We start from the raw sequence: 27,599 nt of genomic DNA on the forward strand, positions 1-27,599 counted from the left end.
AATTTCTGCATTCACCCTATTCTTAAATGTAAAGCACTTGTAGATGGTTGAATGCAAAAAAACCCTCACTGCTCAGGCCCCAGGCTTCAAGTTCACTTTCTACCACACAACATATTAGAAACCCTCTTTAAAGTCAACTCATCTTTGATAACAAATCTCAAAGAGGGATTTTTGTGCTGCTATACTGAGAAAAAAAACACAATCTACACACATTAGTCAGCCTCATTAATCACCTGGATATTATGTGGATATTCCAGTGGGCAAAGCGTTAGAAACATATTTGTCAGTTTGTGTTTATCTCCAATACAGAAGTTCAGACCTGATGAGAGGTGAATTCCCACAAGCCCCCTCCCCTCTCTCTCTCCTGAAGGGCATAAACAATGCATTTGGAGTAATTTACCTGAAGTAAGCCTGAGGGACCCGCAAAGGTGAACTCCTATTTACCATCATTAAAACTACAAATCACTTAATACCAATATAAACAGCTCAGCTATTATGTCGTGCAGTGCCTGGGAGTTCACGCATGGATAAGCAAAGATCTGAATCGCCGAGGATGAATTGAACGAATTAAAACAGCCCTCGGTAACAACATGATTAAAAAGCTGTTACATCAGAATCAAAAGAGCGCCGCTGATGATAGGTCGGATACTTAAAAGAATCACGCCGCAAAAAAAAGATTGAATGTTTTAAAATGATTAAAAAGAGAGTAGTAATTTATTTTGATGACAGAAATGATAACCTGCAGTGATTTGTGCTGCAGTTAATCTTCATCTAAACAGGACTTCAGCCTTTTCTGAACCCAACAGAGAGAGAAAAAAGAGAGTAAGCTTTTGTCATTGAGAGGGGTATTGAGGTAGCAGCCTGTGCTTTAGCCTTAACTCTGTTGTGGACAGATTTCCCCTGACAAAAATTAAACTAGCTCCTACTTGGCACTTTATTATCTCTTCAACTGAATGATTTATTGTTTGTGGAGCGAAAGAACCAAAGAGAGGGGGAAGATTACATTTCCAGCCAAAGCTCAGGCCTGATCTCGTTTTTTACTCTCTCTGTCCAGGAAAAAAGCTCCCGACAAACAATAATGTCAGCTGTAATTGATCGGAGGTCGCCGGCTGGGCCTGCAGTAAAAGCGCACTATTTAAGCGACAATCGGCCCCGCGCTCTTCAGACGCTGGCTAATGAAGCTGTCTGTCTGGGCTATTTACCTTCTCTTAAATGGAAGGGGAGAGATGTACTGTAAGAGACAGGGCTGGAGAGGATCTGCCTCTCGCTCCCGTGAAATAGGACCTGCACATGCCTCAGGAATGTATAATTGGTTGGCGCGGCCAAAGCTGGGGATCCGGTGCTAATTAAATGACTTGTTTAAAGCCTATCTGTCTTTGTTTGGGAGGCTCTGGGCTTCAGAACAATGCATTGTAAATGCTGTTGTCAAACAAACATTCCTGGTTATCCTTTGATTTGAATTGAACAAGACAAAGGGCTGATTTGCTCGAGCGCTAAGCCTTTGGTTTTCATGGTGTTGAGATATTTTTCCCTCTTCTGATCTGTCAAACTGAACAGGACCATTCCAGTCAGGCAGCTAAATGAACGGACTCCCTGCACAATGCATATGCAGCTCCACCGCCGCCGTGAACACAATCTCAGTTTTCCTCCTAATTGTGCTTGTAAAATGCCCCCATGTCGTGTATGTATTTCTCCAACAAAGGTGAGGCAGTGTGGAGATTCTTTGTTGTGGTCGTATCAAGGATTTGCACACTGGTCCCAAAAGGAAATGAATGGCTCATGACAAAGTGTCTGTCATGCGGCGAGACATTTAGAGGTCTCTCTGTAGCGCTAATCAGCTATTCATCTTTACTATAACTCTTAATCTCCACCAGAATCCAAGGTGGAGGGAGCCCTATAGCCAGTAGATCAAACATGAGGCTCAGCCTCCATAAATACACTCCCTGGCATCATGGTGCCACTTCACAAAAAAAGCCCAAGCACATGCTAACATATGCACTAAAACACAACTGCTCCTGCACATGCAAACAAGGAAAAAACAGACACACGCAGATGGCAGGTTCAGTCAAGGCTGGTGAGTCCTGTTTCTCATTAAAACGGGGGGAGAGAGGAAGGTATCGCGCTTTGATGTAGCCACCCACAGCCCCTCAGTGTCATTGAATGAAACTTTGAAGCCTTTTGTGTTTACGCAGTTAATGTTGATAATAAAGCAAACATCTTGCCTTTGTTAAATACCTGCTGTACTTCCATGTATGCGCACACACACACACAAAAGAAACCGAGACATAAAACGATCCGAGTAAGGAGATGTAAACATGAAAACGTAGACACTCAGACAAAGATGTAGTGTAGATAATTGTGTTTAAGTACACATGGAGCCCATGAGACACATGCAAACAATATCCTTTACATTCCAAGAGCCATGATGATTGGACACATTTCAAGGTAACAACAAATATGTTTAGCACGCTTGGATAAAGAGACTTTCCAAAGATTCAGGTGGAGCCTTTCCTACCAGGATGCCTGATTTAAAGTAAGAGAAAGCATGATAAGAAAACATTTCTAGTTTGATGAGGTAACATAATTGCTTTCCTACCCAAACCACTGGAGTGAAACATGTGGTAGAAATTATCAAGGAGACAGACAGAGGTGTTTGTCCTTTAAGTGTATGAAAATCTAAAGCAGGCAACTTTTTATAGGATAATTTAAATCCTCGCCTCTAATGGCACGCATTCCTTCTGAAAATTGAAAGATCAATCATCTCCGTGGCAGATCTTGTTGTGAGAGAAGAAAAAAAAAAAGTTTCAGCTATCTTTGAGGAGAAAATGCTAAACACGTTTCCTCACTATAGCCCCACCCTCGCTCTTGCCCCCCCCCCCCGTCTATTTGTCTCTTTGCTGAAAATGTTAACGAACAGGGCAATAATCAAGCCATATGCTTGCATGTGGCAAATCTCATTACAGTAAATGACCTTTAGCAACCAATGCCAACATCCTTGTGCTCGATAACACAGAGTGTATAGAGTAGACGCAGACAATGGTGAGTTTAGTTAACACAATCATGCACGTGGGGTGGGGGTGGGCGGTGGCCAGGGCAGCCAAGGCCTTCAGGATGCATTAGCAAACACTGTTTTCCTGCGTCTCTAATTTGGGTCGGAACCAGGCTCACTTTACATTTGTCACACATCACTCCTGATAAATACGCAACATCAGAGTGAGCACCAACATCTGATCGCTGACAACAAGCCGTGGCACGGAAAAGTGCTGCGAGCAGAAGAGGGGAGCAGAAGGAGAGGAGAGATATTACCAGCAGCTGTTACTACTGCGGGTGCAATATATTCAAGCCCAATCAATAAAGCTCGTACAGACAGTGACACCCAAGCAGACAGAGGAATCATTTTCATCTGATACTTAGCAAAGGCTCCCCTTTTAAAAAGATTGCTTTCAGTCAATGACAACCAGTTGTCATTTGACTAAGGCTCCTGAAATGAAATATATTGACGAGCGTTATCAATCACGGCCCACTCTGCCGTCATATCACTTCAGTGGAACGGGGGTGGGGGTGGGGGTGGGGGGGGGATCAGTTTGCATGTGGTCATCAGATCATCTGTTTTAATTACAAAATTAGCATCACTACCTCCTGGGCTCTTACTTCCTCCATTACAATCACCTCATGAGGGAAAATCAGTACTGCAGTGTCGAGTTTACAACGCTGCTAATGAGTTCAAGGTGAACTGACTGTAATGTGTGAATTTTACATAACTGAAGTCCAAAATTTCTCATTAGTTGGACTGAATATCATTGAAGTGTGTGAATAAAAAGGAAAAATTTGCATTTTTTTAAATAGAGAGACTCAAATCAATATTTTAGGGTTTCTCTTTGTTGCAGTGGTGTTGATATTCAAAGAAATGCACAATAAACTCACAGATGACAAACAAGTGCATGCCAGTTTACAGTAAATCAGTATAAGATACATTTTGTATACAGTATATCTTGAATAGTTATCTCTATATAGATACAACCCAGCCTTACAAATGGATATACTTTGGGTACATAGATATATCTGTAGAGTATTCATATAGATATGCACCTTTAATTATCCACAATCAATGAGAAAATCAATCTTGTATATGTTCTTTGACCTTTTGGTGGACTTCAAGTGATTCTGATACCTACATGATATGGATACCAATCGTTATACAGATACCAACTCATAGCTTTTGGTCACATGACTGATGCAGAGGCCTGGAGGGAAAAACAACACAGTTTAAAACAGTAGCAGCTACTGTTGAACACTATGTGGAGCTGCAGCACTGGGCATTTTATTGTCCATCTTTTCAAAAAGACGCATGTTACCTATTTTAACTGGATTCATACACAGAACTCTGGATCAGGAGGAATCTGTTTGTTGTTACTCTAATGTTCCAGAAATGAAACTCTGGAACCATCTGATGCTCTCTGTAGACATACCACCAGGGCTGGTCTCCACATCTTTAAATGCAGCAACCTTTTTTCTGTCAAGGCACTCTTTAAGAATTTGAAAAATCTAAAACAAATGTATAAATAAAAAAAGCTAACATACCACATTCCTGTGACTGCTGAGGGATTAGAATTTAAAAGATAAATCTCTTTAATCTGGTAAACAATATAACAGTTAAAATGGCTATATTTTTACAGAATGACGGTGTTAACCTTCGAAATACACTCTGGCACACCTGCTTACCTGCGTAAGCCTATTCATTCACTGACCTCAACACTGATGTGATTTAAAAAAAAAAGGGCATGCAAGACAATTTTGATTAATTATGCCAGGATCCTTAAAATCTGCACACTTGTGGTAACTTTTGGTTGATTTAAAAGCATTTTAAGGGCACCCCTGACAATACCAGAAGGCCCCCCGAGGTGCCACAGCACCCCAGTAGAGAATGGCTGGATTAGTACATTGAGTCAAACACCTTTCTTTCCTTAAAATAAATAATAATAATAAAATAAAACTGACTAAAACAAGTTGGTGGCAACCAAGACTGTCAACTTCTCTATAGCGTAGAGCAGTAGGAAGCCTTTCCTGCCCATCATGTGGGTGTGCTACACACTCGATACTTACTGTAACAGCATCAGCCTTTAAAACTTCAAATATGCATTATCAATTATCGGCAAGTTTGCCAGTCCACATGCTGTTCTGCTATTATACACAAGTAGACTACCCTAAAAATGGATGAAAGGATGAAATACAAGTCAAACTAGCAAAATAACAGCAATCTGTGTTTCTCTACCAGTATCGCAATATCTGGACTGCTTTTTCTGACTAGTCTCAGAAAGGTACTCAAAAATTAGCTGAAATTAGCTGACTACAAAATTGCACATCTAAATCCTTGCAGGCTGGCACCAGAGTCATTAATACATAGTTTTCATATGCAAGCCTTAAATGATGCTCACATTTTGAGTTCAAACTGTAACGCAGAGTCCAGTCACTTTGTAACATTTGTAGCCGTTGATTGTTTGAAGCTAGTTTTAGGCTAATGGGCCTTCCTTCCCTCTTTGCTCCACCACCTGGATGTAGACCAGCTCAGTGGGTAGGACACATCTTGTAACCCAAGGCAAGAAGTGGAGAAAAAGTTGAAATTAGAGATGTACTGATTAGAAAAATCATGAGCCATGCTGATACTAAAGTTTAAAATAACAGTTAAGCCAACAGCTGATGACCAGTACCAATGTTCTCTCTCATTACTTCTTTTTTTGTAAATCTCCCACAATGCCAACACTTTCTCTCATGTTTGACCCAGAAAACAGATGAGAGTTTGTCCATCAGTTCACATGTTCTGTCCAAATCTCTTAACTAAAGCTTCTTCTCTAAATCAGGCATTATGTGTGCTATAAATGTCAGCCTTAGAGTGATACAACATAACAGATGATAAACATCTGCTACTGGCATTGATTCTTGCTCATTTATTTGCTCAACAGTGTGGTTCCAGAAGCAAAACATCCCATTAATTTCCTCTGAAGTGGATTTGAATATTATCCGTATTATCGGAAGTATCCAAGTTAGACTTACTATGAGCTACCTGAGTGTGAAACTATTATATATGCACCAACAGAAGGCAAAAGTTTGCAAGATATCGACCTAATTTCAAGAAAAACATACTGTAGTTTATTTGTGAATTCAGCCAAAAATACTATAATAGCCACAATCTTTGAGTGTCAGCAACGTCTCCGATTGGTGGGGTCTCCTGTTAACGTGGAAAGAGGTATAGCTATGGTTTCAAAGTTTGGAAAACTATCATTAACAACAAATTAATGACACACAATGGATTGTGGGATATGTAGTTCCTTTCTCCTTGTAAAGACATATGTCCACAGTCTTTTAACTTTGCCTTTTTCTCTGTTTCTGAATGGCAGTTTTTCACCATAATCAACTGTTTTATATCCATGAGTACTAAGATAGCTGTTCAGCTTGGATCATGCATTAAAAGCGTTGTAATAGGTTATTTACAAAATGTCTGTGGGGGATATGAATGGTGAATTTTGCTTTTGAAACAAATGCAGCCAAAAAAAAAAGGTGGGTGAGCACCGCTGAGCTCTATAGCTGATATTTTTTAAAAGGGCTGATCTTGGCCGATAATGGTGTTAAACTGATGCATCTGTGCATCCTTAGGTGTAAGTTGGTTGTGTCAGATTAAATGTGCATATTAACCTGAGCAATGTGCAACCACACTAAGCACAGGCCTGTAGACATTAACCTGTGAGGAGCACCAAAGACTGCTGGTGGAAGCACTACTAACATTAGCTGTTAATCCTTGTTGAAACAATGTGCTCAATTTTGACTGTTTTCTGAGTGTTCTCTTAACTTTAGATTAGTTGGCTAGTCTGGATTTAAATGTGCAATTGAGAAATTAGTAACTAAGAACACTCCTTCTTGTCATTTGTAAAAGCTAAAGTCTTGTATAGAGGAGGAAAAATCATCCCTTTTTGAAGCAAAAGGTCCTACATAAAGGGCTGTTTGGTGGAGTTCTGTGATTTAGTCAAGCATAAATTTCCATTGAGGGATTTGCGCATGAAAACAAATAATTGTTAGTCACGCATATCTGCCAGAAAAGACCAGGTTATTTCATTTATTCTGCTGGATCGGGGTTTATTTTTAGGGATTCTAAATTCAATTTATCAAAAAGCACCTTCCTCTGTTTGTTCCCACTGTGAAGGACATGCTAAGATTGAGAAATTCCTTAACATTGTTTGAACTTGCTCACTCTCTCCCTCTTTATCTTTGTCCCAAAGGAGGGGCGGTGTGATGGTGAAGATGTCTAGGCTCAGTATGGCTGATAGCTCTATTCGAATGAGGGTTCCCATATCATAATTGAGAAGAAACACCTTTCGGTTTCGGGCAAACATGGGAGTGATTTTGTGAAAGAGAAAACAGCTATTTCTATCTCTGATTCTCCCTCTGATTGCTGCATGGTTATTCAGTTTTTACAGCCTAATCACAGAAAAAGAGATAGTCATTTTGTTGTCATCACTGTTATTGTGCTGCAGTGATATTGCTGCTCTGTGCTAATGTTCCCTCTTAGAAATAATCACAGCGAAACGAGAGCGCATGATGTTCAAGCTGCGCCGTCTTAGCCGTGCATGTGAAAACTGCTCCACATTCTCCGCAATTACACGCCGTGCATATTTTGCATTACTCCAACCTGCGAAAGCTCATCATCACTGAAAGGTTGAATGTCATTTATTACACGTATCACATTTACACCAAGTGACATTGTCTTTTCAAATTGTGTTGATCTCTTCACTTTCAAAGGTCAGCCCCTTCCCTGGCTAAATTCAACCTGACAGAGAATAGTGAGGAGGGGACAGCCCAACGCATGCATCACCCCCGCATCAAAGCACTCCAAATTAATCCATCCAATTAATGAAGAATGAGGCCTAATGTTGATGAGGGATGACAACTCGACTGGTCAGTTGTTTTTTTATAGCTCTGCTCCTGCTTTTGTGAACTAACCGCAAGAGACAATCAAACAAATATTTCCCTGACATGAGATTCATCTTCGCTCCATGTGTCTATCCCTCTCTCTAACTCCGCTGCCACTCAAAACATGATAGAACTTGATGTGGATCATTACGGAAATAATGTTTAATCAATTCCCCCCCTGTTATTGTAATCTATTTCTGCAGTTGTCTGCGTTTGTGTATTTTGTAGCTTCATCTGTGTGCTTCACAATTTCTCCCAATCATGCATATTCAAGTCTCAACGTCGATGCTTAACAGGCGACGCAAGCGGAATTAGAACGAGGACATTAGACTTCATTAAAAAGAGAAATGATTATCAGGTTTATCTTTTGAAATGTCTATTAAAATGTGTATGTCGTTCCTCACTTATCTGTCACCTGGCTCCCATGAGCCTGGCAGACTAATAGAGAGATGGTGAGGGCCAAAGCCCAAGAGAGAGACAGAGACCCATCAAGCTCTTTACTCAGGCTGGAAGGCTGTCTGTCTGCTCTGCCACTCTCTGTCTCACTGTTTGTCTCCCTCCCCCTGTTTTTTTCCACACGCTGAGCTTAGATGGACTCTTATTTAGTCCGGCCTTGTAATCAGAGCAAAAAAACCCCAAAACAAACAGCGTCATAGTTGCATAAATCAGACGCGACGATAATTCGTGGCAGCGTAAGAGGTGTTATGATATGTTCGTAAAATGAATTCCATTCAGCCTATGGCTACAATCTAGTCTCTCTCAAGAGCTTCGGCTGACAAAGGCTCCCACAAGAGAGCTAGAGAGGAAGATGGATGAAGTTGCCCCTAGACACTCATATCAGGTCAGTATGTGCTTTATCCCCTAATGGTTAAGGTTAGGATTGAGTAGGGGGTGATACTAGATCTGAGCCTGAGGGCCATTGTTCCGTCTAGAGGAGCAGGAAGTAGCCACCATCCTCCATCATGGCCCACATTTAGCTTTTTCACTGGGCCACCAGCACTAGCTGCAGCTAGCAGGTTGGAGTGCGCAGCTAGCTGGTTGGATGTGTCCTTCCACCCAGAGAGCTTTATTATTAGAAAGGACATAAACAGACTAATTAAATCGCAGCAGTGGAGCTGGGCTGACAGCTGGCGCAGAGAGTGTGACCAAACAGATCCCTATCAAAGTGCAGGAGCAGCGTCTCTGTCTGCGTCCACTCACATGCATGCCTGTGTGTTCTGTAACCATACATACGTGTGCGGCTGTTAATTTCACCCATTTTAGACTTGTGTTTATTCTATAATTGATGACTATCCATTTTCCACTCTAATTTCATTCACACACACTGTCATCTTAATGTCTTATTTATCTGTGCAGCACAGAGCACATTGACTCACTGATATGATCCAAAATGGTACAAATGCTATCCAGCAGAGCAGTAAACACTCCAGTAATTAGTGCATGGTCTCCAGGCTGACTCCACTCAGCTCTGCAGCATGGCCAAGCACGGACCCCATATCGAGAGGAGCCTAGTTATGCATTGATCTTAGAAAATTAAGGCTAACTGCCCCAGATTGCAGCGTCTTGATGTACCTTCTGGATGAGCGATGTACTATACTTGTATTGTTTGTAGAGTAAACAGGATGATTTGGACTCGCTGTGCTTTAAAATGAATACATGGTGAATAATTAATGGCGGCCCCCTTAAAGCCTTGTTATCTGTGTGACCGCAAACGTAAAACCACTGATGATGAGAAAATATGGTTTTAACAAGTCAATAATGGTGAGTGCAACAAGAGCGGCCTAATCAATGAGGCTGCAACGTTTGCAAACAAGGACTTGAATTATAACGCCAATAATTGATCCCTTCCATTTTTTCCCCTTCCCCTTTGTGTGATGTCATTGTTTATCGATCGCTTCCTGCTGGTGAAGGATGATGGGAAGTTTTGGAGTTTGTTTTTGCTATGACTTTTGCCCCCCTCCACCTTTCCTTTCCCTCCTTTTCTCTCCCCCCTTCCTCACCCTCCCTTCTCCATTTGAAATTTGCAAGCTGTAGCACCAGCTTAACCAAAAAGGATTAAGTCCCATACCCAACTGAGAACACAGATAATGCTCAGTAATTGGTAAAAAATGAAGATGAATGGGACAGCTAGATAAGGACCAATTAGCTGCTGGGAGTGTACAGCTGTGGTCTCCTCACAGAGCTCTCTCAGGGGCCAAGGCCCCCTCTTTCGCTCTCACGCGAGCGTGCACACGCGCACGCAGACACTAACGCGCGCACAAACGCATGCAAACAGGAGGGTGGGGCTTGCAGAAATTAGCCTGATGACCCTGGGAAGAGAGAATGATGCTTCCTCATCATCTCACCCAGAACCTTTTCTCTCTCAGCTCTCCGTCAGGCAGCACTCCAGGTACCTGTCACCATCCGTCCAGCCTGCGCCTAGCATGTGGCTCCCTTTCTGCTCCCTGTTGGGCGCAGGCAGCCTGGACTGGAGCCACAGATGTGAGACAAAGGGCTTTCAGGGTTCGGTAGGATGTAACTGCTTATACAGCTTAGATGTGGAGTTACGGGTTTAGGATTGCATCAGGACGTAGAATGAGATCTGACACTTAGCGGCGATTGTTGTGTCTTCTCCTTTAAGTGCGGCGAGTTGTTTGGTCGGCGTGTCGTGGCATCATCTGGCTGATGACAGTGGAATTCCCATATCTAATTACAAACAGGATTTCGGCTCCATTAGATTTGTGTGGTGAGGAGTCAGATGAGTGGCAGGGCAGCACCCAGTGGCCAAAGAGAGACAGAGAGGCGAAAGACAAGGAAGTAAGTGAGAGAAAAAAAGAATGCTTTTTCGTCAGGTCTAAAAAACACTTTATTTTTCTGTGGCTGGGAAAAAAAAAGCAATTCCTTCTCTTGAAATTGGCAGGTGTTTGTTAGCGGGCAGCTGACAATATTTTCTCTCCCAGTAATGAAGGTTGTGGCTGGGGTCAATGCACTGGGAGGGAACGGCGGGCTGTTTATCCCCCTCAAGGCCCAGCGCCACACGTGTTTTGCTTGGTCTGTGATCTGTAATTGTGGCATTTCCTGAGAGGCGCAGGAACAATCCACATTGTGCTTTGAGAGGGCTCCCTCTGACCGACTAAAGAGAGTGAGCCAAAGAAAGACACAACTCTTATTCAAGCTCACTTTGATTTTTTTCATCCTTCTCCAATAAACAGATCCATTTCTCCTCTCACTCAGGATGTTTGGTTATTTTGGAGAGTCCAAGCGGCTGTTTTTTTCCCTTTTAATTAATAACATTGATGCAAACAGGAAGGTCTAATTGCGATGAATATTTAATGCGAGGGAGAAATATTAGCCTGTTCAATTTACATCAACACAAAGACAGCGACGGGCAATCCAACTCTACAAACAGAACAGAGTGTCCTTCACTGGCTGCCTCCGCTGTGCTCTGCTTTAAGCGCTCCACAAAGATCTGCTTCACACAAACACTGAGACGAGGCACCTGTATGTTAGCCCTGAGGAGGATTTGTTTCAATGGCTTTATGTAGTAGCTCCTTCTCATTAAATGGATCTGTGTCTTTAGTGGCATTATCAGTGGCTGGCTCATTATCATATCAATTCCTATCACGGTTTGGTAACATAATTCATGTAAGCAAACACATCCGTTTGTTGAGTCTTAGTTTAAGCTGCATGATTATAAAACTTGAGTCCATTTCCTCGGAGCAGCTGTGGTCAGAGTGTCTTAAAAACAGCATGAAGTCATTCCCTGTGAACAAGTCCAGTCCTAACAAAGCTCCAGCCAAATACAGTTCCCCTTCTGCCCACTCAATGCTAAATCAGTCAAGTGATTTGTAAGTTTGGATTGCTATTGAGAGCTGGACATATTAGGCATTCACAGTCCAAAATAGTTTGTGGAACCGGGCCAGAGTGAGACGCTTTTGGAATGTTAAACAATTCACGCTTCCTTGTAAGTCGCTTCATATTTTGGAGAATTACAAAATGCTTTTATTAAAAATAAACATGTGAGTGGAAGCCTGGGGCTAGATGAATAAGACAGCGTGCTGCTAGCTGTGTTTCATGGCCCCGCCGTGCCGAGCAGGCCATATTTCTCCCTCGTATTATCAGGATGACTCCTGCTGGCCACCCTGTCACAGGAGAGTGCTTGATATAAACAAGAGATTGCTGCGACACCCGGTAATCAATATTAGGATGGTTTCAGTACCAAACATCATTTGTCTCTGCGACCATTCCTTTGACCAAACGAAGCATTAATTCAAATCATAAATCTGAGCTGATTTAAATCCGAGGAGAGTGAGGGAGAGAGAGAGGCCCCTGTCTGACTGCCTGCCCCTAATGATTTATTTTCTACATTTCTGCGAGCGAGAGATTTGTCCATACTCACTGACAGGTCACCTTCAAACGCCAGTGGCAGACTGTTCATCACCATGCAGACGAGCATCTCATCGCTGCGAGTAAATATTAAAGGAAAAGAATCCAATTGATTGTGGATGGGGCCGAGAGGCGTCACTGCCATATATTTCACTCAGAGAGCTAATGCTGTGGCCCGTGCACCCACACCTAGAGCTGCTCCCCCCTGCCAGAATTATGATTCCAGCGGGAGCCTGTGTGGCTGGCTGTGGGCTCAAGGTTACAATTTAAATTGTAAAAAGATAAAACAGTTTCTTATTAGCTCCATTGCCGTAGCCTTGCTGTTGGTACTCACATTTATCTTTATTTCCGTGACCTCGTCGGCTGGTATTCTTCTCTTTTTTACATACTCCATTCTCTGGGAGTGATGACCTCACACTTTATGCATTTTGCATTGTTAAATCTGCTTAGAAACACATCCTGTTTTCATCTCGCGCACCATAAGCTCCATGGTGTCAAGTATTACTGATGAAATGTATTCAGGAGTCGAGCCATTTATTACAGGGAGTGAATCAAAACCTCCATTTAGCAAGCAAAGCTACAGGGATTACATTTGGTTTATAATTTGGAGCGGGCACTAACATACATTATCTTTCTCTTTAATACACTAAGTGGTTCTGTGTGATATTGCGAAAATCCTTCCGCATTTTAGGGCTAATAATTAATTGAAATGGCACATCGTGAAAAACCAATGCTCTCACAGCAATTCAATTAGACCTTGTTAAAAGCTGATAGCTTTGGGAAACTGTGTTCACTGTTTCACTTAGTTGTTATGAGTGTTTTTTTGTCTTTCAACACAAAATTGTGACACTTCAAGAAAAAACAGGACTTACCTCTCCAAAGGGGAAATTAAATTTAATAAAAACTGAGCAAAAGCAAAGAAAACAACAGTGTGATAGAGACAGGCATGCAAGACTTTGGTTCACTTCAAGCTGTATGCACACAATCATCTCCATATTCATTAAGAAGGTTTCTCTATGCTACGTCTACCTATTTGGCCAATAGTTAGGCAGTTCATCAAGACTATTTCAGAGATGTTAAAATTGGTAATGAATTGTTATTAAGGGGATTGATAAAGAAAATGATAAAATTTCTTCTGGATTTTTACGAACTAGCATGATTATATGCTAATTAGCAAGTTGGGATAACATATTAATGTACTGCACCCAAACCCACATTGCATTGCCTCTTTTTGTACCATATTATATAATATAACATCATACTGCATCTAATCCTATTGTATTGTAACATATTATTGCATTGTGTTGTATCTAATTGTATCTTATCGCATCTAATATCATATGGTACATTATCATACTGTATCTTACATACCCTAATGTATCAAATCCTACCAGTTATTTCATATTACATTCTACTACATCAGATCCGATTCTATTGTACTGAACCATTTCTTATTACACTGTATCCCATCGGATTGTATTGAATATAATTTTGTTGTATCAAATTGTATAGATTAATGTCTGCACAAATGTGTTTTACAACAGACAGTGTATTGTACTATTTCCTATCATGTTGTAATCTCAGGGATGCAGATCAGTTTTAATTCATTTAAAGAGCATATCGTATCATTAGTTAAATATCAAGACTTAGACTGGACTATTAGGGACAGGAACTTTTATAGTACTGTATTGTATGGTATCGTATTGCATCACATCGACTGGTAACGCATTATATCGTAAAGTATTGCATTGTACTGTCAGGTTTGCTTATTTACCTGAACTAATTTAAAGAGTATTTGTTACTTTAACCAGACTCTAATGTTTATCAGGGACAAGAACTGTATCGTAGCCAATCATATCGTTTAGTATCCTAACGTATCCTATCCTATTGTATCATCAGAGTTGCTTATTCATTTCAATTATTTTAAAAAGCATACAGTATTTTATTCTTCATATAGCGACTTAAACCAGACTCTAATGTATAACAGGGACAAGAATTGTATCATAACTTATCATATTTTATCCTATCATATCTGATTGCATTGCAACGTATCATGTCATATTGTGTTGTGTCGTAAAGTACAGTCTGGGATGCTTATTTACTTTAAATAACTTAAAGAGCATATTCTATCTTATAGTTTCATATTGTAACTTTAAACAGACTTGTATATCAGGGACAAGAACTGTAACGTATCATATTGTAATGTATCATACCTAAATGTATTTTGTCCTATCATATCCTCACCTATCATATGGTATATTATGGTATTGTACTTGCTGGGTTGCTTATTTACTTAGATCAATTTAAAGAGTATATTGTTTCATAAAGTTTCATATTGTAACTTAAACTGGCTCTTATATGTATCAAGCAACAAGAACTGTATCATACCCTTCCATATTTTATCGTATGGTATCGTATCGTCAGAGTTGCTTTTTCATTTCAGTTATTTTAAAGAGCATATAGTATTACATTGTTTCATATAGTGATTTAAACCAGACTCTAATGTACAGACAAGAACTGTATCGTACTTTAACGTATCATACTGTATCATATTCTTTGTAACTTATACAATATTGTAAGGTTAGTGTTGCTTATTTACCTTAATTAAAAGAAAGAGCATACTGTATGTTAAAGTTTCATATTCTAACTTATAAAACAGACTTGTACATTGGGACAAGAACTGCATGGTATTGTATCGTACTACATCATATTGTACTTGAATGTATCATATCCATCATACTTTATCAGACTGTATTGTACTGTCTTGCATCAAATTTAGTTTTCCTGTGTTGCTTCATTCATATGATCTCGTATCCTACAGTGTCATACTAACGCAATCGTCCTGTATCTAATTGTAATGCATCATATTGTATTGTTCTGTACATGTCCTGCTGCATTGTAGTGCATTGTTTTTTTTTTGCTTATATTCTAATTCAACAGCAGCTTATTCATTTTGTTCTATTCAAAGACCATATAATATGATTAAGCGTTGTAATTAGGAAAGTAAATTGACTACAGAAACTTTGAACTTAAGTCCTGCAATCCTATTGATCTAGGCAGAATGAAAACCTACAACAGAAATAACAATCATGTCCTAAAATCAAGGAGGCACTGGGCCTATTCTGGACTAGAAAGATCTACATCCTGTAATTCCATCCGGCTGTTTTTCTTTGTGTGGTCATTAAGTTTTGTTGGTCTAGTTTCTAAATGCATTTAATGGAAGGGCAAAAGTGCTAAGCTTTGAATGTATAAGGGAAGTTAGGGAAGATTTTAACTGTCCCAAACCAGCCAGTACAAGACTAAGTATCTTTTAGGTTAAAATATCCCATTAAAGAACACACCTATTTCTCCTGAGAACAGGATTTATTTTTATAAAACCAAAGATTCTTATACTTTAGAAGATGGGCTATAATGGTTTGATTTAGTTTACAATAACTGCAAGCAACATCTTTATATTTAACCCATAGATGGCACGAACGAAAAGTAGAGGTCACAGGTCTGATTTGCTTGAAATAACTCTAGTACATAGTAGTTTTTTTCTTTTAAAGTTTTCATTTGTTATTTTAACAACTTTGTATTTTCTATAAATTCTTAAAATTGCACATTGATTCTTTGCATCTTGGGAGAGATCGCAGGTGTCATATTGGTAACTAGTACATAAGTTCATGGATCTCTGTACTGTATGTTTCTACAGGGAAAAAAATTGTCTACAGGAAACATTTGTCTTCCGTTCATGTGAATGTTTATGTGCGTGTATGAAGGGCATCCTCACCGACGGTGGAGCTAAGGTCTCCATTCTCTCCGTCTGCCCCATGGTGGTTGGCGTTGCCGTGGTAGCCGCTCATCGCCTCCAGCTTGATCTTCTTGACCTTCATGGCCTCTGCGATGGCTGCGTTGGCAGCTGCTGCCGCCGCCGCTGTCAGGCCTGGAGAGAGGAGGCAGAGGAGACAGAGCTGCTTACAGAGCCGCTACATGTCTGCTGGGGCTGAGCCACTGCACCTGCAAAACCTTTCACAAACCTGACCTAGCGAGGGGGGGAAAACAAAGGGAAAGGACTTTTGAAATAATAAAACAATGAATAATTTTATACACTATGGGGAATAAGCGCCTGTGAGATCACAGCTTGGTTTTTCATCTTCTGACAGGGGATATCTGCACAGCGGGTTATCATGCTGATGGGATGGATCCCTGTGTGTGTGGCAGCATATGATTTTTATGAATGTTTCACTGACTCCGATATTCCTCGCCTCTGTATTGATGTATTTGTACCTTGATGGGAACAGATGCAGTAGACATAATAGTGCATGATGCAAGCATTTTGTGTGTACAACTTTGAATAAACAAAGTAAGAGCTTGCATAAAAGCCGTGTGGTGATATGTGAGGGTACGAAAAAGGTTGAAGAAAAAGTTCAATATGTGAACAATCACACTCAGAAAACAGTGTCTTAAAAGATCTTCTTATAGAGTGTGTTTCAATACCTTTTAATGTATTCAACAGATCTAATGGTCCTGAATAATGCCTGACATTCGTATTCAAATTCCCTCACAGCTATAAACTGTAGTGCCTCATAATAACAGGGCTCTTCTGAGAGTCAAGGCCAGTCATCAACAGAAGAAAAAACTACACAATGTACATTTAAATCAAGTTCTTTATATTCTTTAACACTTGTAGAGGCTTATTCATTACTTGGAGAGCCATGTGTTAAAATTGCATAAAGACCATGCCCAGTAGTAGATGTAAAGGAATGTATTCAATTCAGTGTCATTTCTGTGAAACATTTTCAGGACCTTTGAGGCAGGAAATTAATGAGGCAATGGAAAAAAAGTCCTATTGAGTATATGGCCATCAAAGAAGAAAAAAAGGAGGCAAGATTATAACACAACACGGTGTTATTTTAGACCTTAAAAGACCCTTGAAGAGCAAAAGAAACTGCAAATGACAGAAAAGTAAGGAGAATTAAGAGCAAATTTTTCTACCTTGCCAGTCTTGAGCTCTTACATAAAAGATCATGCTGTTTCAAGGCAGCTTCAATCTTACAAAACAGCAATTATTACACATTATTCAGTACTTTAAATACTCTGAAAACTGCCAGATATCTCTGACTGTTTACATGATCTTCCTCAAGCCTCAGACGGCAGTTTTTGGGGCATTTTACTGACATCATAATCTTAAAAAATCGCCCTAGTATTTGACATCCACCTCGATCCAAATGGACTCGATATGATTGATACAGTGAGATTATAGACATACATATGCTGAGCACACTGCAGAGATCATAAAGCATTGGTTTGTCATTGTGGTATTTGCAGGGTTCTGGTGTATTGAACGTGACTGACATCTTTATTCATGAGTCTGCTCTCAAACAGCAGGGACAGATAGCGCTAAAGCTCCTCTAGGCCTCGCCGTGTCTCAGGAGAGTCCTACGAGTCCTCTTGCCAACCCCAGCAACAAAATCAAAGATGCACAGCGACAGGGGGGAAAAAAGATATGCACCTATTAGTGGAATCACTCATAACCACAATATCAGCTGCCCTTTAAAGAGGCTGCTTACGCTGGATGTGCAGGTCTGCCTTACGTTTGACGCAGAACAAGGCAACGTCTGCGTTTATCATCAGTAAGCTGTCACGTCTCCGTGATGGGACTCAAGAGCAGCTATTAGCCATGCATCTGAGAGGAAGACACAAGTACAAGGAGAGGTAGAAATCGAACATGTGGCTCTAATAGATACATGCGAGAATGTGCACAAATACACACTGACATACACGAAACCAGGAGCATACCGGTGTGGGCACCCTCTCCTCTCATCCCCCCAGCTGATAGGCAGATGGCGAGAGTCACTCTGAGCCACTGACATGGAGGTGCATATAATTTAAAGCCTTGTTTGCATCTTAAAATACATCAGTACCATATTGACGTACAGTATACATCATGTCAGCGAGGGCCCCTCTCGTTTGCAATGGGCCCTGGTTTGCTGTTCAATATGCATAGGCAGAGCAGGGGGAGAGGAAGAGAAAAAAAAAGAGCCATTGCCTCATAAGAAGGTGATACTTCTCCACATAATGAATGTGGCCTCTGCCCAGTCTGAAGGTCAGCCTTCATTTGTGTATAATGGGCAAGAGTCAACTGTTTTCCAAATGAGACGTATGCAGAACAGACTGCCGAGTAAATATTGAAATCACCTCTGGGCTGTTTGTGTGATAAATTCCCCCCACAAATCAGGTGCCGCTCAAAGGAGTGCCGCAGTGGAGCCTTCTGATGCTCTCTAACTTTGGCTGTGGTTTATTGCACTGCAGACTGTATGTCCTCCATGATTCTTTGACTAAACTAAACAGGGCTGTAATTCAAGAGCAACAAAAAAGGGAGAAAGGAAACATAGACATGAGAATTCAGGAGTAGATAAAATCATACTGGGTAAATAAAAGCGAAGAAATAGGTACGTAAAACAAAAACACTCCCACGTTTCTATAATTTTACTCCATCCTCCATTCCTGTCTTTGACTATGGGACGCTCTCCAGTAATGTAAATGTTCAAATTATAGTTTCATTACACCAGATCAACTGCCCTATGCACATAACACACTAAGATGATCAAATGTTCAATTCTTAACTCCATATAACATGTTTTTAGAGATGCACTGATTATAAAAATTAGGGCTGATGCTGAGAGTAAAAATGGCAGATGCAGATATCAATGTTTTTATTTATCACTCCTTAGGTGTGAGACTCTGCCAACATTCTCTCTTGTGTTTTACCATGTAGGTTCACAGGTGTTCAACAGGTGACTTCTTCTGCCTAATTAAACAATAACCTCAGATTTATTATTTAAGCATATTATATGCCAGCATTACATTGATTGGACATAGATAAAAATTTGCCTTTTATATCTGTTCATCCCACATTATTGGCATTTAAAGGGCTTTTATTGGCCAGTTCTTATGGTAACTGATCCACTGGTGCATCCCTACATATTTAACACAACCTCTGTTACTAAAATGATCAGCAGCATTGAAAAGCATACAATCTTTAAGAAACTTTATCTCTTTTATATGACAGAGGCTAAGGAGAGGAATCAATCAATTTAAAATTGCATGCAAACACTTGCACACCCTCTAAATTATACGAAAATATCTGAAATGTTTGAGTAGAAAAAATATTTCTGCAATCTAGACAGTATGTAGGAATTTGCCTGCAATGATGGTTAAATCAAGAAATAACAGTATTAAATGCCTGAGACATCCTGTAATCCCTGCAGCAAACTGGAAAATGGAACTAAATCCACAAAATATTAGATGTTAATAGAATTAAATTGAGTAAACAAAGGCTAAGAAATACATTCCTGAGATGTGGTTACTTCTCCATTTTTTATTCATCCTTCAGCTTCAGCCTTCACTCCTGTCTTAAGTTTAGTTTAGTTTATTAACTAGGGGACAGTGTACAATGACATTGGTCTTTCATACATAGGAAATAAAAAAAATGGTTGCTTCAGTTTTTTTAAAATAATCAATCAAAACTTGGCCTGCTAGACGCCGATGTTAACACTTAACATCTTATATGTAATACGTGTTTGAACTATATTTAAGGGATCAGAAGTAGCTATTTTACTTCTACTTTGATGATCTAAAGTATTGAAAAGTGCAAAACAGTTGTGTAGGAGAGGATCCGATCCATCAAAATGTTGGCAAACTCATGTGCATTTCCTAAATTGCACAAAAACCTTGGCAATTCTGAATGTTTTTTGCAATTTAGACCATGTGTAGGAGTTAGTCTGAACTTTTAACTACTTATAACAAAAAACTATCAATAATTAGTGCCCATCAAAGAAAGTATCGGTATCCTTTGGTTTTTTACTTGTATCACACTGACATTTGGGTGCATATTATTATCCACATATCTGTATCAGCAGATATAAACATTTCTGCCGATATTTACAACCAATATATTTGGCTGTGAAGATCTGCCTACATCAGCCAATAATTGGATAACAAATGAGTTAGTGGAGTTGTACACTGGACTAACAGACCAATGTCAGCTGAAGTCCTTTTCTTTATTCATCATCATTTCTAACAGTTTAAAATGTGTTTTAAGGACTGAAATTTGTTAATATGTCTCAAACTCAAAGTTGTCTGAACTACATTTGAATGTCAGTAGGTTATTACAGTTAACTTAAACAAATAAATAACTAAAACTAAAACGTAAAATCATTTCAGTTTTCTTGAAATAATAAAAACCAAGCTTTACAAAAAAAGGAAACTAACTAAAACTTTACTGTGTGCTTAAAAGTAAATTAAAATAAAATTAGGGACTTGAGTTGTACTCAAACATCAAATTTGAATGAATAAATGAAAATTGAAGAGCAGCTTGTATGAATGTGTTTCTAAAAAACTATGAAGCTAAAACTAGTTAATACAGCAAAGCATTTTTGCAAAATAAAAACTAAAATGAACTAACAAGCCAGCAGTAAAAACAAATGAACTAAACTGAAAAAAAAAAACTGAACTATTATTGTTTTGATTGTGCATCCCTAACTGCTAAAATTTCATGACGACAACCCTGAAATATTAGGCTACACTTTAAGACATTCAGACCTTAAAATTCTGACAAGCTAATGAAAAACAACTTAAAAAAGAAGAACATGGATTAAAACCATAAATTTCAGGTGTAGACTATTCTATATTAATAAAGGTCTATATTAATAATATAATAATGGTTAAAAATGGATGGTGAAACTTCATTTTTTCATTTATTATTCTGCCTGAACCTCCATTCTTGTCCAAAGTGACTCTGTAAACTGAAATTATGTTCTGATCATCTTTTCTCTCAACCAGATCCATTTAATATTACTGCTAAAAAATCATCATGTTGCCTAATTAATATAAGCAATACCACAATGTGTAAAATGATACAATCAAAAGATAAATTCATAATCAATGGAGCAGACAGAGCATGGCTGGCCTGGTGGTTTGGTGGTGCCCCGTGTAAGTGGGCAGCCTGAGTTCAGATCTGGCCTGTGGCTCTTTCCCCGCATGTCTGTCCCCATTCTCTCCACTTCCTTATGTCTCCAATAAAAGCAAAAAGCCCCAAAATAAATGCATTAAAAAATAGATCAAACACAGTCGTAGAAGAATAAGAAATCCAACAAACACTGCAGGCAAAGTCCTGCTTCCTGTCTAAATTACACAAATACATTGGCAACATCTGTCTATTGTGCAATTTAGACAGTGTAAAGGATTTTCTCGCAGTTTTTGATGACTGATGTAAAGAATTTTTCCCAATATTTGCAGCCTAAGAATTCTGTTCTTGTTGCTTTGTAATCAAAGCCAGTGTCAATATTAATATTTTAATGGTTATGTACAGACATCTGAAATGATTTTGCTGTGACAGCACACAATTTTGCAACTTGAAGTGTCCAGATCTTTAAAAAAAACTTACAAACTAACAAAGAGCGACAAAGTAAAAGGAAAAAATTAAAAATGTATGTGTGGCTATTACAATACAGGCTACAAAAATGTGTTTGTACGATGGTGAAACAGGTGGATATATCAGTTCTCCATTTTTCCTTCTGCTCTAACCTCCAGCCTGTCTTTGACTAAGTGACACTCCATGAATGGAAATCTTTGTTCTGATAATTGTTCATTTCCACCGGATCAATTGTCATATCCACATAACATGCACCTCCATACAGTGGAGGTAATAAGGAAGCAAGGGAGTTGATGTTGGCGCTCCAGCAACAAGTCTATTAAGCCACTAGAAGTCTAAACGTCAACAAGACCAATCCCACTCAGTGCTAATCTGCATTCATTACTATGCAAACAAAACAATCCTGCCTCTTATATTCTTTCAAAGTCACCTTTAGATTCACAGACTTTTTCTCGTATAGACGGCGCACGGGCTGGTCGCAATCCTCCGGAGCAGAAAACAAACAGCGCATCACGGCCGCATGTAGAGAGCCGACACCAGTCAGAGAACAGAAAAGGGAACATTTTAACAAATAGAGAATAGCATGGCACTGTCACATGGGGAGCACAAAACAGCAAATAACAGAGACAAGGTCTGATGGTAGCCCTTGGAGCAGCTGTCATATTAAATAATAATGAAGGATCTATTAATATGCAAAGGAAGCAGCAGCCGACTGGCTTAACGCTGTCATGCCTCTGCATATTGTCAGGATCTTCATCATTAATTAACATGCTAGCTGCCCCATACCTGCGCCAATGTCAGAACATTCTTACAACAAACACCCCAATGCCTGTGCCCTCCGCAACTAACTCGTATAATTAAATTAAAATCAGATTAACTTCACATCAGTACACAAAAGAATGACTTTTACGACTTTCTCTAGCTGGGATTATATAAAAAGGGGCAAAAGCTTATCTGCTGTGTTTCTGTTGTGTCTCTGTTAGGGCCTGCACCATGGGTAACAATGAAAACACACTTTATTTATCAGGCGAGAGGGATAAGTAGGGAAGAGACGCTCCATGTCAATGAGCATGGTCGCCTAATTTTATGCATGGACTGGTGGCAGCACAGCAATGACAAACTGGGGTTGGGAACGACGCGACTCTTAGGTACACCGCGCCACTTGAACTGTGCTATCCACATCATGACAAATTTAGTATCAATTACACAGCGCGCTAACCTTATGACAAGCAGCGGACTGGAAGAGGAGGGGCACCGACACAAAGAAGTGACACTAAATTACCTGGTGCATACTGGATCTATTTTAGAGCAGCTTGAAGTGGCACCAGATTAGATGATCCACTCTAGAAGCTGACGTGCTAATTGTACATCAAAGGGACATAAATATTACAATACGTCTCCACCTGCAGCTCTTAGAAACACAGAGGCAGCTCTGTGAAATCCACACACATGCCTGTACAGTAAAGCAGAGCCCAACAGCATTAGGAAATATTGTTTTTATCAGTAAAGTACAGGATGCACCCCGGCTGGATGTAGGTGACATTCATTTCTCTAATGGTAAATGCAGTACTCTTGCGTTATTCAAAAGGTTGAAGCCATATCCAGGACATAAATGAATTATATTGAAGCTGCTGCTTAAGTAGTGGCCAGAGTGTGAGTGGAGGCCCTCTCCACTTTAAAGGAGATGTCATCTCAGTGTGGTGTCAGTCCACAGCAAATAATCCGATTTGGGGGCCAATCTGCCTGTAATGCATCAGCAACTGGAAAAGCTCCAGCTCAAACCCGCCCCCCCTCCAAGCCCCCTCCTGAGGGCATGAACGCAAGCATGCACGCATTCAGACTCTCACACATGCACACGTGTGCGTTCACACACATATGAGGGTATTTCCTTAAATGGAAACCTAAGCATATTAAGATGTCCTTTTCTAAATGGAACCAGCATCAAGGGCAAAGATACATATGTTAACAATGTGTTTCACAGAGGCCTCTCTGGTCTGCTTCCAGTGTGAAGAAGACATCTCTGCACCATGTTGAGTATAGGCATTGATTTGAATCTAATATGATTTGAGTCTTCGTCTTATGTGAATGTGAAATATCTGATTACGGTAAGTGTGAAGAAATCAGAGCAAACATGGAAGTAGAGGAAAATCTGGTTAAGGGGGCAGTTTTGTTTCAGTCATGGCATGATGATCTCTGAAGCTATGAGAGGAATCCTATAAAAATCCTATATTTATTTATCTTATTTATATATTTATTTTTAACATGAGGGGTTAAAATTGCCAATTTAAAGAATATATACTGGTTCTTTGGTGTGATAAATCATTGTTGGGACATTTAAAGGTATTTATATTGTTAATCATCTTGTCATGTAGGTAAATGAACTTAATCACTGTTAAATGTTTTTCCAAGAAGGGCAGTAATGGATTTTTGCTAAAATTCAATATCCCAATATTTACAAAATAATTCTAGCTGCAACAGATATAAATACAGATATCTAAATGTAGTTTGGACCTAAAACTTCACTCTTAAAACACGCAGTTTAAAGTTGGAGGATGATCATATTGCCAAATTTCAGTCCTAAAAAATCACTTTAAAGTGTAAGAAATAAGGATAGATTTAAAAAGACTTCAGGTGGCATAGATCAGTTAGTCCAGCCTAAACTCCACCAACTTATTTGTAAATATGGCCAATTTCTACAGCTGATATAGGTGGATTCTTATTGGTAAAAAAATTGGTTGTAAACATCGTCAGAAATATACATGTCATTCATTTTCATTCATATATTTTTAATTATCACAAAGCCTCCAGTAATGCTTTTATGATTTGATTCCATTCAGGAGCCTGAGATTGATATTAATCAGCTGTTGAATGTATTTAGGCTCAATTCATGTCAAAAAGTAACTAAATAAATAACTAAGAATATATATTACTTGACTTTTCAACACAATCAATTAATATCAACTATATCTGCTGGTCTTAATGTTTAACACAATACCTGTGTTTGAAACATTACCATATCTATGCTGCTTATCCTGTTAGGGTCACAGCAGCTGGAGCTAATTCCCAGCTGTTTGGACTGGATTACACCCTAGAATTATTATTATTGTTGTGATTTTTGTTTTGATTTTCATTGCTATTATCATCAGTGCTATTGAAGTTAATAACCCCATTTTACCACTTTTTATCACTCTTGATCTTACTCCGCATCTTCTTTTCTTCTTTTAATATTGTCCTCTGTCTACCCTGTAAAGCACTTTGGATCAACTGTGTTTAATGTAAAGTGCTAAGTAAAAAAATAAAAAAAAAGTTCAAAAAAAGAAATGACAGGGTTGACATATTAAGACAAACAACCAGTGACACTCACACTCACACCTATGGGCAATTTAGAGTCAGCCAATAACCTCCCAATCTTGTTTTTGGACTGTGGCAGGGACCTGGAATACCTGGAGAGGACCCACATGTGGCCACAGAGAGGCTCTTTCTAGCTCTCTGATCAGCTGCAGCTCTGTTTGCAACATGCCCCTCTTAATTCCAAAAGACAACAAAAAGCATTTTTCAACTCCAAATTGGCACCAATTAATCTGCGGGTGACTGATGGCTTGCTTGAGCTTCATTAGACAAACAGGAACAAAATGGTTTTGGAAGCATGACCATTATACCCAGACCTTCAATAAACAACAGTCAAATGGACACATGCTGCTTTAGAAAACATTGCAAATATTTTTTCACATCTTTTGAAAAAAGGTCATTCTTTTGCTCCATTCATGTTTGCGATTAATTTACAATTTAATGAGTTCACTTTCTTTAAATAATGATGAACAAGATTTTTTTTTAAATTATTGAACATAAGAAATTTTCAAAACCCCAGCACTGTTTCAACCTTCAAAATGTTTAGGCCTTTGCCAAATTGTACCATTTAGATTCGTATCATAGTTTTTAAAATTATATCGTATTTGTAGTGTCATACCACACCAAACTGTATCGAGTCATAAATTGAATCATATCATGAACTTCTGTATCATATATTTTATATCCTGTTACACATTTACTTACTGTTTTTATCTTATCATATGTCGTACTGTATTGAATTGCTTTGTTTTTATCATATCCTATTGTACCATGAAATATCATATCATATAATAACACAACATATATATCATAAGGTATTGTACTATAACATAGTGTGTCCTATCAGTGTGTATCATCTGTATTGTATGATAAGTGTTTAATTTCTATAATATCCTATTATGACATATCATATTTTGTATCATATGTATCGTATCACATCTTATCAGGGTGCTTCACATCCTACCATTTCTATCCTGTCCTGTCACACCAAATCTTATAACATATTGTCCGATATTGTATTTTATTGTACTGTATTGTATCATGTCATATTGCACTGCACCGTTACAGGTCTTTGAATCCTTTTATTAGCGTTTCCTATCACATCAATTTGAGAATCACGTTCTATTGTATCATACTGCATTCTAACGCATTGTATCATTTACAACCTGTTCTTAACATCGTGTCCCATCATACAGTAATTCATGTATCATACCGTATTATTCTGTATTGTATGGCATCATATCATATACTATCTTACTGTATCATATCACATTGCATTGCATTGGATCATATCTGCGTGCTTTGCATAATTTCCGCAATGAACTATCACATCATACCAATGCTCATATTGTATTGCAACGTAATGCAACATAACGTAACGTCATTTAACATAACATAACAATGTATTGTGGTACTTCAGATTCTATTGTTTTCTTGTGTCCCATTAAATCAGACCAATTCTTAAATCATAAAGTATCATATTGTATCATATCCTATCTTAGCGCAGAGACTATCATATCATATTGTACGGTATTGTTGTCTTGTATTGTTTGTATTATTTTGTATGGTTTCATATAGCTTCATATATTCCATATCATATCATATCATATCATTCATATCATATCACATAGTATCATACTGTTTGTACTGTATCCTGTTAGTTTGTATCATCTGTATTATATGGTAGTGTTTTGTTTCTAATCATTTCAATCATATCCTATCATAATAATAATAATAATAATAATATCTTGAATTTATATAGCGCTTTTCAAGAAACCCAAGGACGCTTTACAGGAACACATAGACATGGACAGACTATGTGAAGGGTAGGATGAGTGTAAGGGGTGGTTTAGTGAAGACTGTAGGCTGTGGTGAACAGGTGGTGCTTGAGACGGTTTTTTGAAAATGTCCAGAGATGGAGCGCTACGGATGTCTGCAGAAAGAGTGTTCCAGAGGGTGGGTGCTGCAGCACTGAAGGCTCTGTCTCCATAGGTTCGGAGTTTGGTTTTGGGCATGAAAAGTAGGCCGGTGTCTAAAGATCATGACATACCATATTTGTTAAAATATTGTTCTGCATTGCATTGTTTAACGTTGAATTGACTCGTATCATATTGTAACATATCATATTGTAACATATCGTGTTGCATCACATTTAACTGGACTTATATCAAATCGGGTCATAGCACATTTTATTATTCCACACCCCTTAATTTCTATCCTATTATATCATATCATACCATGACTTTTACCATAGCATGTCAAATCCTATCATTAGGTTTCGTATTGCTCCCCATCCTATCATTTCTTTCGTGTTCTATCATATCATACCGTTTCTAACCTATTGTACTGCACAGTTTACTATATTAATGTATCATTTTGTATTATAGAGTAGATAGAGAGTATCATTCCATATTGCAGAGTATCATAATGTATTTGAGCTCCAGGCACCCTGGCCTATGTAACAGAGAACCAAAACAAAGTCTTGGTGAAAGCTTGATTTGAAGAT

The 27,599-nt window shown here is 38.9% G+C and overlaps 1 protein-coding gene across 8 annotated transcripts in view; it reads right to left on the reverse strand.

Moving 5' to 3' along the window:
* dachd (dachshund d) overlaps window positions 1-27,599 on the reverse strand; it is a 226,498-nt gene that overhangs the window by 48,554 nt on the left and 150,345 nt on the right. For all 8 annotated transcript variants that reach the window (XM_041806707.1, XM_041806705.1, XM_041806710.1 and 5 more), the window contains exon 7: window positions 16,100-16,252. In XM_041806707.1, the coding sequence (XP_041662641.1) occupies window positions 16,100-16,252 (153 nt within the window). The remainder of the gene's footprint in view (window positions 1-16,099; window positions 16,253-27,599) is intronic.

The sequence above is a fragment of the Cheilinus undulatus genome, linkage group 15 (assembly GCF_018320785.1).
Source record: "Cheilinus undulatus linkage group 15, ASM1832078v1, whole genome shotgun sequence".
Taxonomy (NCBI): domain Eukaryota; kingdom Metazoa; phylum Chordata; class Actinopteri; order Labriformes; family Labridae; genus Cheilinus; species Cheilinus undulatus.